We start from the raw sequence: 14,255 nt of genomic DNA on the forward strand, positions 1-14,255 counted from the left end.
ACTAAATAATGATCTGATATATCATCGCTCTGCTGTAGAATTTCAACAGCATCAATATCAATTCCATGCGACAGTATTAGATCTAAGGTATGATTACGACAATGAGTGGGTCCTGACACGTGTTGTCTAACTCCAATAGAGTTTAGAATGTCTATAAATGCCAATCCAAGTGCGTCTTTATTATTATCTACATGGATATTAAAATCACCAACAACAAGGACTTTATCCGCAGCCAGTACTAACTCTGATAGAAAATCAGCAAATTCTTTGATAAAGTCAGTATGGTGCCCTGGTGGCCTGGATACAGTAGCCAACACAAATGTCAACTTACATAATGTTACATAAAGCACCATCACTTCAAAGGAATTATATTTGAAATTCTTTTGAATGATTCTGAATATATTACTATAAATTACAGCAACACCTCCCCTTTGCCTTTCTGTCGAGGATTGTGTCGATAGTCATAACCTTGAGGACTAGACTCATTTAAAATAATGTAATCGTCTGGTTTTAGCCAGGTTTCTGTCAAACACAGCAAGTCTAGTTTATTGTCTGTGATAATTTCATTTACAATAAGTGCTTTTGAAGAAATAGATCTAATATTCAGTAATCCAAGCTTTATCATTTGTTTATCTGATTTATCTGTGATTTTCATTTTTTGAACATCAATTAAATTTTTACCCTTAATAGGTTTCGGAAGTTTTTTGTATTTACTAGTTCGAGGTACAGACACAGTCTCTATGTGATAATATCTAGGTGAAAGAGTTTCTATGTGCTGTGAATTATCTGAGTTCTGTGACGTGAGGCGGCTAGCAGACGGTCGGTTTAGCCAGTTTGTCTGCGTCCTGATCTGGGCCCTGGTTTGTCATGTTTCAGCTCTAAGACTATTTGCCAAATTTCTAGATAGAAGAGCAGCACCATCCCGGGAGGGATGAATACCATCTCTTTTCAACAGATCAGGTCTGCCCCAAAAGCTTTTCCAATTGTCTATGAAACCTATATTATTCTGCGGACACCACTTAGACAGCCAGCCATTGAGTGATGATAACCTGCTAACTATCTCATCACTCTGACGAACAGGAAGAGGGCCAGAACAAATTACTTCTGCTGACATTGAATTTGCGAGTTCACACACCTCTTTAATGTTAATTTTAGTGATCTCCGACTGGCGAAGTCGAACATCATTTGTGCCGACGTGGATAATGATTTTAGAATATTAACGTTTAGCATTAGCCAGCACTTTTAAATTTGCTTTGATGTCAGGTGCTCTGGCCCCCATGCACAGACGTCCAACATCATCGAATCCCGGAGTGGAAGCCGGTGAGCACCCTTAATAATTCACTTTTTGCATCTGTGGATGAAGCGGGATGATGTTGGTGTGGCGACAGATGCCGCCCCTATGTCCGTGCTCGGCGCTGGAGGTTTTATGACCTAATTTTTGTTTCAAGTTAATTTTAGTTCTTTGTTGTGGATTTTAAGGGTTTTGAGGTACTAGCGCATTGATTTGTTTATCTGCGTTTGCCTTTCACTTTGATCACGGGAGAAATTGACGATTATTTCTTCAGTCCACATGTGATTAAAATAGATTGTTAAGATAGTATGATAATTCTAATTTTACGTGTGCATTTTGCAATTGTATGTGTTTAGGTTCATTTTCTGGAATGTAGATGTGGCAGATACAGATATTAACCTTGTTAATAACTTCATATGAGAATGCTTCATGTATAAAAAAAAAAAAAAAACCTCAATGATAAAACAGATGTTTAATAAGTTTTACATACAATTCATTTATATTTTCTGTATCTTTGTTTCTGTTAAAGGTTTTTCACCTTTCTTGCTGGCATATTTGATACTTTCAATAAAAAAGAAGAGTGGAATCCAGTTAAGGCTCCATCGATGATGTTTCCCTCCCTTTCAAGCGGGGATATTGTGCACATAAACAAATAAGCTTGACAATTTTTAACTATCTTGAAACTATCCAAACTTTATTTATGTTTATTTACTGTTGAATGTTGTGCAGCGAATGAGATTAAAGCCCAATGGAAATACTTATGAGATACACACACGAGATACACACTGTAAACGATGGCTGATTGTCAGCACAAGTCTCGGGTCAATATATGTGAGAGTCAAATCATCATTGGCCTTTTTAACAAATGATGATGATGATTCTTATTTTAAGTCACTTTGGATAAATGTATCTGCTAAAGTAAATCTGGCTCTGACTATAACAGTAATTTCTCAATCTCTATCAGTCTACTGCATACATCAGATGAGACGTACGTGTGTTTTGATGGCAGGCTGTGATTTTCCCCAAAGTCTCTTGAAAAACCGGTTTCCCTTGTTTTCCCGGAGACGAGTTTCAGAGCTTTTTCTCGAGAAGTCAGTTCAGAGGAGGAACAAGAAGCCTACAAATGTCCTAGTTTTTCACGGTAAGTAAGAACTGCTTCATAAAATACTGACCTATGGAGATTTAAATGAACTGATTCCAGACCTTTAGTATTAGACACTGAGACATTGTGAAGTTTTTGTGTTCATTAATGCAACTCAAAGGCAATTATTTGATCTTTTCAAGTAATTATAGCTGTCTAACACAAATCAGATGATTTTCTGTGTCTTCTTGTCCTGCAGACGTGAATCAGTGAAGAATGATGGAGTCTGTTTTATGTGAAAATCTTCTGGAAGCTCTGGATCATCTAAACGCAGAAGAACTGAAGAGGTTTAAATTTCACTTGGAGAATTCTTACAATGTTGAAAGTTCTGAGCTGGAGAAGGCAAAAGACAACCCTGACACAGTGCGTCTGATGAAGAAGCGTTTTGGACCAGAAAGAGCTGTGAAGATCACGGTGGACATCCTGAGGAAGATGAACCAAAACCATCTGGCTGAACAGTTGGAGAAGAAACACAAGAAAGGTAACAGGTTAATGTTAAAATGAAATCTGTTTAAAGAATAAAAGTGAAACTGAAGAATTGATTTTTCAGAACACACTTCAGTTTTCCAGCACAGACACGCCTCTCTCTGCGTCTCTGATGAGCAGCTGCTGTGTGAGAAAACTTCTCTCTGAGAGCCCGTCCACACGGAGACGCATATAGATGTACCCGTAAAGATTTTGTATTGTATCGGTGTTTCGTCCAGACTGATCCAGTGTTTTGGGAGCCTGAAGCCTCTATTTTTTTTAACCAGGTCCCAGAGTGGATAAATCTGAACACTACATGCTTGTGTTTGTGCCACAGAAGCTACTGAGTCTATAGCCTTTACTGAAGTTTGTATACAGTGTGCAAGGTTTATGCACATGCTCCAAGTATTACCAAAGATTGTATATTATAGGGAGATGAGAGGGTCTGTATCTCTTACCATTGGAGAAAGCGTAACGGCTAACTTAATCATGTGCTGCACCTCTCAGCCTATCGTGTAATGGCAGTGACATCAGTCGCAACATTCCCTAGTCTGCCTTCTCTTTAAAAAAAATATTTTTATCAAGCTAAAATCTACATATAGTTCCCAACAAAGTATTGTTTAGTGTAAAACATGCTGAAGATTAGCAAACAGGCTGTTGATTAATTAAATGATTAGCTATTTCCCCACAAAAGCTGTTTAATCAGCATAGTGAAGCCTCTCATCCATTGACATCCATTCAAAAAACAGCCTCTGGTCTCATTCCCTGTGTACCGCCAAAGCCGGAGTGTTAGCTTTAGCCATTACACTTTTTTGGCTAAAGGTTGCAGGCCTTCCAGTGGCTTTGGTATTACGCCGGTTTCATACCGCAAGCATGAGCAGCGTGTTTTTTCAGCGTGCATGTTAGCCAATGGATGCATTCACACCGGGAGCAGGAGCGTCGCATGAGCAGCAAAGTGAGGGTTTTGGTGCCTTGTTTATTTTTGCTGCACTTCTCATGCTCAATTAAAGTGGAAGTACACTTTTGATGCACAATATAAGCATAATTTCACACAAAAAGTGCTCAGAATGCATATATATATATTAGCGGTGGGCCGTTATCGGCGTTAACGTGCTGCGTTAACGTGAGACTCTTGTCGGGCGATAAAAAAAATATCACCGTTAATCTATTCTCAAAGTTGGGTTGGGAGCTGGGTCTATACTACGCAAGCTATAATGACTTTCACGAATTGACCCTTCGCTAAGACCCGCCCCCCTTAGTTACTGTTGCTTTGTCCGACAAGCCGTGGCGCTGTCACACAGTGATAAATGCATCACGGAGCAAAGAGGACACTGACAACACGTCAACGGACAAGACAGAGCAGGTTACTTATGGTATTAAACAAAGTCCCAGATTTAAAACTGTGTAGTTTTTTAAAGAAATTTAAACAATAAAAACCGTTTTGTGGCTATTTAATGTGTCGTGACCATGGTTGTGACAGATTGCTGTAGCGCCTCGGCTCAAGAGGCTCATAAATCGATCATCTCTTACTATGTCCATTTATAGCATCAAATAAACATGAATGAACATGAGCATCAATGTTGTTTCAAGCGTGGAAAGATGTCAATATACACAATTTTCCAAGTTTAACTCCACTGAGGTTAATCTTCTAACTCCTGACTGCTTTGTCGTACAAAACGGTGGATTACTTTTAGTCATTATTTGGGTAGCACACATATTCTGAATGTCTTCGGCAGAATTCAAATGAGCCATTTTAATCTAGATTAATTCCAAGATTACAGTGAGATTAATCTAGATTAAAAAAAATTTATCTATGCCCACCACTAATATATATCTTTCCAGCCATTGTTACCTTGAATGTTGGAAAAATTGGAAAGGTTTGTAAAAACATGACAACCTTTTAAATCTTTAAATTGTGAGAAACCACATGGCAATTGTAAGAGGGGAAAAGTAAAACAGGCTAAACCGGTTGATCCTGTTGAACTGAAGGAGAGAAGAGATTGACTGCTCAAACACTGGTCACTCCTAACAGTCGACTGCAGCCCATATTTACTGTTAAAATCACACATTTACATACTGTCGATTCTACTGATACCAAGAGCTGAATGAATATCATAACAATGTGTATTAAGAATTTAAGATATCAGTATTTAAAACATATTTAATTAGAACTAAACTGTGGCTTCCATGTTTTCACAGAAGTGTTCATAATAAACAGTAGAGTTATAATACAGGCTAATCAAACAATTAACTGATCAATAAATGTGTCATACTCAGTGTCTCTTTGAGAAAGACTAATAAGGAGGTCTGAGATTAAAAATCAGATCTATTCAATCACAATTCTTCTCTGTAATTTCCATGTTATTTCTCACAGTTTGCAGATTTTAAGGGTTGCGTCACAGACGTTACATTCCCTCTCTAATCAGATCTGTGATCAGTTCATGTCTACAGAAGACAAATCAAATATGGTGACGTGTCAATAATATCAAACCCTCAGTAGTGGTTGTGTCAGGATTTGGGCTCTGTAAACAGCAGAGACATTTCTCTAAATATCTTCTGTGTTGGAGGATTTCTGCATGTGATAGCAATGGATGCAGGGATGATTTTCTCTTGATTATAATCACACTCTCTTCATGTCTGTTGATTTCCACAGGAACCGATCCCAGGACCAGGAATGACTTCCTAAAATGTAAGTCACTGAGAAATCAAGCAGATAAACTCACTGAGTGCATTCATGTTCTTCCTGGAGAAGGGAAAACTTTGACACAAAACACTGATAAATAATGACAGACTCATGAAATACAGGAATAGGCTTTGCCTTTTCTATCAAAACTTCTCTTTCTGCAGCACTTCATTAAAAGCACACATGTTTTGAACTCTATCACAGAGAAGCACAAACTAGAGTATTATTATTACAGAGACCGATCACACGTGCTGCACAACAGACAGGGAGCATGTGAACAAATGTGACGGATGTGGTCTTTCTCCTCCACTCTGCAATGTGGTTTGTACAAACACTACAACAGACTCAATCTCTGGGAGAACAATAAATGGACGAACACAAATGCTGGTTTGGTGTATTACTGCGCTATATAAATGTAAGGAATTATTATTATTATTATTACTACTTCTTTTTACTGCAGGCTGTAGAAATAAATAAATCTCCCTTTTAGTGGTTTCTTTTGCTGTAGGCATAAGTGACCTAAATAAAAAAAATAGCATTAACCATGGCCTTGCTAGAGTTCACAAAAATAAGGCCAAATAACTTATAAAATATATTAATAGTCAAATTAAATGGTCAAAATATTACCCTAACTCAAACATAAAATACTCAACTTATTTTGCATTATAATCGAATATATTTAACTAAATTGGGACAGAGCATAAGCTTACTGTTACAAACAGAAGGGGACGGAGACACAGGTAATGATTAAGAGATGTTTATGTAACAACCAGAGGATGAATGGCAGAATGCAGGTGAGTAAAGGCAGGATACGTTTGTGACTGGAGCTGTGACTGGATCTGATGATGTTTCTTATCTTTTCCCAGGGAACGTGGATGCAGTGAAGAGCCTGGCATGTCTGTGACATTACCCCGACGTCGTGGTGGTCGACCCCTGCCGCGTGGAGCTGGACGGTTAGGATGTCTGGCATGGAAATCGTTGAGAAGGTTGGGATCGAGAATATCATTCCTGGGGACCCATGACCGCTCTTCGGGACCGTAGCCTTCCCAGTCGACCAAGTACTCCAGGTGACCACCATGGCGCCGGGAGTCCAAGATGTCGTTAACTGTGTAGGCTGCTCCTTCGTCCACGATGAGCAGAAGGGGGGTTCTTCGGCTTTGCCAGGCTCTGTGGAGGGAGAAACAGAGATGGTGAGGTTTCAACAGTGAAACATGGAAAACTGGGTGAATTTTATACTCAGGAGGGAGCTGCAGGTGATAGGTGACAGGGTTGATCCTCCAAATGATGGTGAAGGGGCCAATGAACCTAGGACTCAGCTTCCTACAGGGCAGGCACATCCTTTGGACCCCGACGTCGTGGTGGTCGACCCCTGCTGCGTGGAGCTGGACGGTTAGGATGTCTGGCATGGAAATCGTTGAGAAGGTTGGGATTGAGAATATCATTCCTGGGGACTCATGACCACTCTTCGGGACCGTAGCCATCCCAGTCGACCAAGTACTCCAGGTGACCACCATGGCGCCGGGAGTCCAAGATGTCGTTAACTGTGTAGGCTGCTCCTTCGTCCACGATGAGCGGAAGGGGGGGGTTCTTCGGCTTCGCCAGGCTCTGTGGAGGGAAAAACAGGGATGGTGAGGTTTCAACAGTGAAACATGGAAAACTGGGTGAATTTTATACTCAGGAGGGAGCTGCAGGTGATAGGTGACAGCGTTGATCCTCCGAATGATGGTGAAGGGGCCAATGAACCTAGGACTCAGCTTCCTACAGGGCAGGCACATCCTGATGTCGACAGCCAGACCCTCTGTCCTGGCTGGTAATCGGGTGCTTGGGAACGGCGAAGGTCTGCTGTCATCCTGCGCCTGTGTAGGGCCCACTGGAGTTGGAGATGAGCTGAGTCCCAGACCCTCTCACTCTCCCGGAACCACTAATCTACTGCAGGGACGTCTGATGGTTCCCCATCCCAGGGGAACAGTGGGGGTTGGAAACCGAGTGCGCATTGAAACGGAGTAAGACCTGTGGTTAACTGATGGAGAAAGTTCTGGGCGTACTCGGCCCAACCCAGAAACTGGTTCCAGGAGTCCTGGTGGCCGTGACAGAAGGTACGTAGGAAACGGCCGATCTCCTGAATCTTCCTTTCCATCTGCCCGTTCGTCTGGGGATGATAGCCAGAAGAGAGACTTATGGTCACACCTAGGAGCTTGAAGAATGATCTACATACTCTGGTGGTGAATTGTGATCCACGGTCAGATACAATATCTTCGGGCAGTCCATAATATCTGGACACATGGTTGAACATGAGCTCTGCGGTCTCCATAGCCGTTGGTAGTCCAGGCAAGTGGAGGCACTCGGCTCGGGGAGCGTTTCAGCAGACTAAGTGATGGGGCTGACAAAGAGGTTCTGGGGGATGATTGGCTCTGGGTCGTCAGAGGTTTGGGGCTATAGATACAAGACAGAGCATCAGCTTTCACATTCTTGGATACAGGGAGGTATGAGATGGTGAACTTGAACCTTGTGAAGAACAGCGCCCATCTTGCTTAGCGGGGATTTAGTCTTTTAGCGTCCCGTAGATACTCTAGGTTCTTATGGTCTGTTAGAAACGTAAACGGGTGTTTAGCTCCCTTGAGCCAATATCTCCACTCCTCCAGGGCAAGCTTGATGGCTAGAAGCTCCCGGTTCCCGATGTCATAGTTGACCTCCTCTGGGTTGAGCTTGTGGGAGAAGAAGGCACATGGATGGAGCTTACGGGGATTGCTGTGACAATACCGCTCCCACTCCTGTGGTTGAGGCGTCCACCTCGATGACGAAAGGGAGTTCGGGATCTGGGTGAGCCAGGAGAGGAGCGGTTGTAAAGGCTTCCTTGAGGGTGTTGAAGACTTGAGTGGCGTCTGGAGTCCAGGACAGAGACTTGGGCTTGTTCTTGAGGAGGCCTGTGAGAGAACTGGTGATGGAACTGTAACCTTTGATGAAACGATGATAGAAATTTGCAAAAGCTAGGAACCTTTGTAACTCTTTCACGGATGTAGGAATGGGCCAGTCTTTGACAGCAGTTACCTTCCTCTCGTCCATGCGGATGCCACTGCGATCAATGATGTAACCCAGGAACTGCACTGAGAAGGGGACGGAGACACAGGTAATGATTAAGAGATGTTTATTTAACAACCAGAGGATGAATGGCAGAATGCAGGTGAGTAAAGGCAGGATAAGTTCGTGACTGGAGCTGTGACGGGATCTGATGATGTTTCTTATCTTTTCCCAGGGAACGTGGATGCAGGCAGACGTGGAGCAGACAGAACACGAAGACACTCACTGGAGACACAGAGACACTAGGAGTCACGGAGAACACTGGAGACAGGTAATCAGGCATTAAAGGAGTCCTTAAGGTAAGCATAACAGGTAGGTATGCGTTAACGAGACTGGACAGTAACTGAGTGTTCTGGAGTGTCTTATGTAGTGCTGCTGATGATGACTGTGATGAGTGTCAGGTGGAGCTTGTTAGTACACAGGGGAGGATTGGGTGAGTGAAGAGCCTGGCATGTCTGTGACACTTACCCACCCACAGCGTGCAGTACACATTGCAACTGCCTTTTTGCCTGCAGTTCTCACACAACCCACATGAGGGCACCAGTACAACATGAAAACAACTGCTGCTGAATTTATAAGAATTCACAATAAGCTTGAGCATTTCTTCACAGCAGCTGCTCTTGGTAACAGACCTGAGAGTCGATCACTGAACTGATGGAGGCTTTAAGATTCACAACTACAGATGAGATTCTGTGAGAGAGAAGATCCTAAATCAAGTTCAGAGGTCTCATTTATAAAACTTTGCGTAGATTTCATCCTAAAAGTGTACGTACGCGCAAAAACTAAATTTTGCGTACGGGCAAAAAAAATAAGATTTATAAAGCCATGTGTACGCACAAATCCCTTTATAAATCCCAGTCAGTGGAAGATTGTGCGTACGTGCATCTCCACCCTGTCTCCTCCCTGAAATCACCATATATGGAGCTTATGACGCCTAGTTTTGCTATGCATAACCTCATCTGCATATCATTTCCATGCATATTCACATCCATGGACACCATGGTTAACATTAGTGCCATACACATTACATTGCTAAAAATCATCCAATATTCTTATGTTTTAGAATAAATATATCAAAATATGCATAAAAACATTAATGTAAATGTGTATATCAAAATGAAAACGTGAGTTTCCACGCTTTTATTTAAACTGTTACTGAACACATGCACTATATTTATGATTAGGACTCATAATTAGGATTTAAAGTGGTTTTCCTTCATCTGCCGTCAGTCCCTCAGCTTACCATTAGTGTTGCCAAACTGCTCTGTCTCCAAAATGTTCGTACGCACGGCTCAAAGTTTGCTTAAAGGTGCGCACATTCTCCCGTCAAGTTTGTTTTTTATAGATCACAACCTTTGCGTGGGAACTGTCGTACACACATTTCCAGCCCCGTTTTGTGCGTACTCACGCTTTATAAATGAGACCCCAGATCTGAGACAAATCCTACATGAACTCGTCAGATCTGAACTCAAGATTCTGGAATAGATCCAGACCAGAGCAAAGCATGCTGGGAACTGCCCAGTTTCAGTTCGTTCAACACAAATGTTGAAGTGAACTTCAGTTTGACGTGTTTTTTGAAGTGGATTTACTCCATTTAATCAGGACAGAATGTGCAGTAATTGTGTGCTTTAACTCGTTTTAATGAAGTTCATTTAACAAGCAGCAGAAATCATGTTTACAGTGTAGATTAAAAGATGGACAGATTGATGATTCCTGATTGTGATGTGTTTTATCTCCATCAGATTCCCATCGGCTCACTCCGGATCTGAACACAGTGAACAAATGGATCCGTCTGTCTGAGAGCAAAACAGTGATTACTTACACTGACACACTCCAGTCGTATCCTGATCATCCAGACAGATTTGATCTTCCTCAGGTGTTGTGTAGAGAGAGTGTGTGTGATCGACGCTGTTACTGGGAGATTGAGTGGAGTGGAGATATTGTGTCTATATCAGTGTCATATAAGAGCATCAGCAGGAAGGGACGGGGTGATGAGTGTGAGTTTGGATATAATGATCAGTCCTGGAGTTTGAGATGCTCTACTGACAGTTACTCATTCAGACACGATAACATACAGACTGAACTCCCTGTAAAGCCCATCATCAGTAGAAAAGGAGTGAATGATGATGATGATGATCACTATAGAGTAGGAGTGTATGTGGATCACAGTGCAGGAACTCTGTCCTTCTACAGCGTCTCTGGAGACACAATGATCCTCATCCGCACAGTCCAGACCACATTCACGCAACCACTCTATCCTGGGTTGGGTTTTATATTGCTGGATCATCAGTGAAACTGTTGATGAATCAGGACAGAGAGACTCTACCCATAATGCTTTGAGCTGATGATGAATCAGAACAGAGACTCTACCCAGAATGCTTTGAGCTGATGATGAATCAGAGATGTTATAGAGTCTCTTAATTACAACACTGAAATATCACGACACAATAAATTGATGAAGAACATGTGACTGTCATCAATCAAGTGATGTTCCTCTAGTGTTTGTGCTCCAATCATAAATCAGATATGAATTGATGATGAATGTGTGAAATGTCTGAATGCTGTATGAATCATCAGCTGCGTGTGAAATATGATCATTTCCTTCAGGAGAGTTTCTGACATCATCAAATATGACATTCATCATCTCACTTCATTAAATATATTTACTGTAACTACTGTTGAATTATTATGGATCATAAATCAGTTATTTTATTCACTAAAACATGTGAAAATGTGCAGACTTTGCTGAAGTGATTTGAACAGGTATTAACTGAGATATAATACAGATATGACTGTAGCTGAAGTATTTGTGTCAATACTTTATGGAGGACCAAATGACTCAAAATCACATGATGAAATAAATGTTGAAATATTGTAATAAATGTTGAACTGCAGTTTTCATGTATATTGTGTCATGTGGTGTCGTTATGAGGAGCAGGAGTGACACTTACAGATTTAGATGCACTAACCCACTGAAAAATAACATCAACAATCAATTTAATCATTCAAACAGAAATGGACATTTTTACACGTATCAATAAATACACACATTTAAAACTGTTTATTTGATTCATGTTTTAAAACGTAGATTAATAGAACAATAAAAAGTACATTAATAAATCATTTTAAATCTCTTTTTATAAAGCATTTGCCAATTGCTTTTCTTTATCCATTTGTCAATCGAGTTAAAAATGCCATAGGTCAGGACACGTGGAGCAACCAATCAACTTTCACCTCAGTGTGAAGAGCCAATCCTCTGTCACTGTGAATGTAACACACCCTGTCATTGGACAGTGAGAACAACTATTCATTCATTAAATATGAGAGTTGAGACACTCTGACTGAAAGAGTCTGAAACCGTCTACTTCTCTACTATATAGTAGGGTTTTTCCTAACAAAATACAAATGAAAATTCAAATGCTTAAACAGATCAAATAATAAATCAGTTTCAAAAGAGCTGCTCAAATGATAAATCAAATTCAAATTAATTTTCATTATCAATCCAGTATAAACCTGTCATAATTAAATCTATAAATCAAATGCTCAAATCATAAATCAAATGCTTAAATGATAAATAAAATGTCAATCAAGTAGTGTGGGCGGAGCTTTGAGACGGAAGAGATCAAGATATGTGACGATGAGCAGCACTACGGCCTTTCAAGGTGTAATTTCAGTTTTCTCCCAAGATGTGTTCTTGGTAAGATTTAATGAAAATGTTGTGGAGTCAACAGTGGAATATCTCCTTGAGAGAATGGGGGGAATATCGCCCTCTACAGACACTGAGGTCAACAATAAAGCCATTGCCAGGAGACCAACTCAAAATATTACAGCAGAAACCATCGAGACCTATTTAATGAGAGGTGTAAAGGCTGCGGGAATCACAAGATTGTTTGGCGTTTTGGAGATGACCTTACGTCCTCGAATGCGTGAATATGGAATAAGGTAAGTCACATATCAATTATCACTCATTCGCAGGGGATGCTGCAAAACAGTAGTTATGAAAGAAATTAAGCTTTTCTAAACTCTGAATCAGTTGATCCTTAATCCAATTGTTTGCGAAATGATTGACCGAATTATTCACTAAAGCTCTTGAATCACTGTACGCTAGTGACACCTGCTGGTCAAAACATCATAAATGCAGCGTAAACACAGCTCCAAAACAAGAGCTTTTTATAAACGTGTTACAATACAAACGTTTGTAATGAAAGAGTAAATGTATCATCCACAACAAGAACACAAGTGTTTTTATGTCAGAAAAGGTCTGCAGAGTTTGGTGTTCATTAAAAGCCCTTCAGTTAGTCTGTAACACTTTACAATAAGGTTCATTAGTTAAACATTATTAATGTATTAACTAACATGAACTAACCAGGAGTGATACATTTGTTACTGTATTTACTAATCTTTGTTCATGTTTGTTCACAGTGCATTAACTAATGTTAACAAGATTTTTATAATGTATTAGTAAATTTTGAAGTTAACATTACGATTAAAGAGAACATTACGACATAAAGATTAATAAATGCTGTATAAGCTTAGTTCATGTTACCTAATGTAGTTACCTAATGTTAAAGCTGCAGTCCGCAATTTTTCCTCTTTCCCGCCATCTCTTGTTTGAAACATGCGATTGCAGTCTGTAGTAAAAGAACAAAGTTCGTAGGGAAGGAAGACGACAAGGGTCGGCTTTGACTGCTGACTGAGATTTTATTCTCCTCAAAAATAAAGAACAGTGCACATGCACAACAAATCTCAAACAACACAAATAAGGTTTCACTCAAAAAGGCTCCTCTCCAGGATCGAGTGTTTCCCAGTCAGCAGTCTCTCTCTCACACACTCCTGCTTCTCCTGGCTTTTTATCCTTTCTCCACGCCAATCACTGTAATCAAAGACAGGTGTTCGTTATTTGCGTTTAACCCGCTCATTCACCATGCGTCTCCCCCGCTGCAGCGTTCGCTGAGCCACGCCCCCCTCGCCACATACCCCCACCGCCCAACTCAGGCCGGCATTTCTTTCGGAATCCCCACTCGGGAGATTAAACTAAACAGTGCATCAGCAACACTCTTAGCGGAAATGTTGCGGACAGCCACTGCTTCAGGATATCGCGTTGCATAATCTACAATGACTAATGCAAAACGCTCTAATGGCCCGATGAGGTCCATACCAATTCGTTCGAAGGGGACCTGCATTAAAGGAAGAGGGCGCAAATGCACTTTTGGGGTGGCCGGTGGATTCACCAACTGACACTCACAACAAGACGTGCACCACCTGTGCACATTCTCGTGGATGCCCGGCCAAAAAAATCGGGTCATGAGGCGATTTAGTGTCGCTGTTTGTCCTAAATGACCAGCCATTGGATTAGAATGAGCCGCATGGAAAAGCATTTCCCTGCGGTTCCTTGGAACTAATAACTGGGTTGTATCTTCTTTTGTCTGAGTGTCTTGGGTCACTCGATACAACCTAACTTTTATAATCGCAAAATACGGATAAGTGAGCGCGCGTCCAGGCTGGAGAGGCTGACCATCGATGACAGAGACCTTTTCAAAAGCATGTTTTAGCGTTTCATCCTGAGACTGCTCCAGGGGAAAATCATCGCACTCCGA

At 41.1% G+C, this 14,255-nt stretch overlaps 1 protein-coding gene across 1 annotated transcript in view; it reads left to right on the forward strand.

Annotated features, from left to right (window-relative positions):
* Positions 1-12,042, forward strand: part of LOC125247969 (stonustoxin subunit alpha-like) — a 20,592-nt gene extending 8,550 nt beyond the window's left edge. Inside the window, exons 2-5 of the mRNA XM_048159526.1 lie at positions 2,301-2,432; positions 2,632-2,913; positions 5,551-5,586; positions 10,401-12,042. Of these exons, the coding sequence (XP_048015483.1) occupies positions 2,649-2,913; positions 5,551-5,586; positions 10,401-10,951 (852 nt within the window). The 5' untranslated portion in view covers positions 2,301-2,432; positions 2,632-2,648 and the 3' untranslated portion in view covers positions 10,952-12,042. The remainder of the gene's footprint in view (positions 1-2,300; positions 2,433-2,631; positions 2,914-5,550; positions 5,587-10,400) is intronic.
* The last annotated feature ends 2,213 nt before the right edge of the window (positions 12,043-14,255 follow it).

This window comes from Megalobrama amblycephala, linkage group LG15 (genome assembly GCF_018812025.1).
Source record: "Megalobrama amblycephala isolate DHTTF-2021 linkage group LG15, ASM1881202v1, whole genome shotgun sequence".
Lineage (NCBI taxonomy): Eukaryota > Metazoa > Chordata > Actinopteri > Cypriniformes > Xenocyprididae > Megalobrama > Megalobrama amblycephala.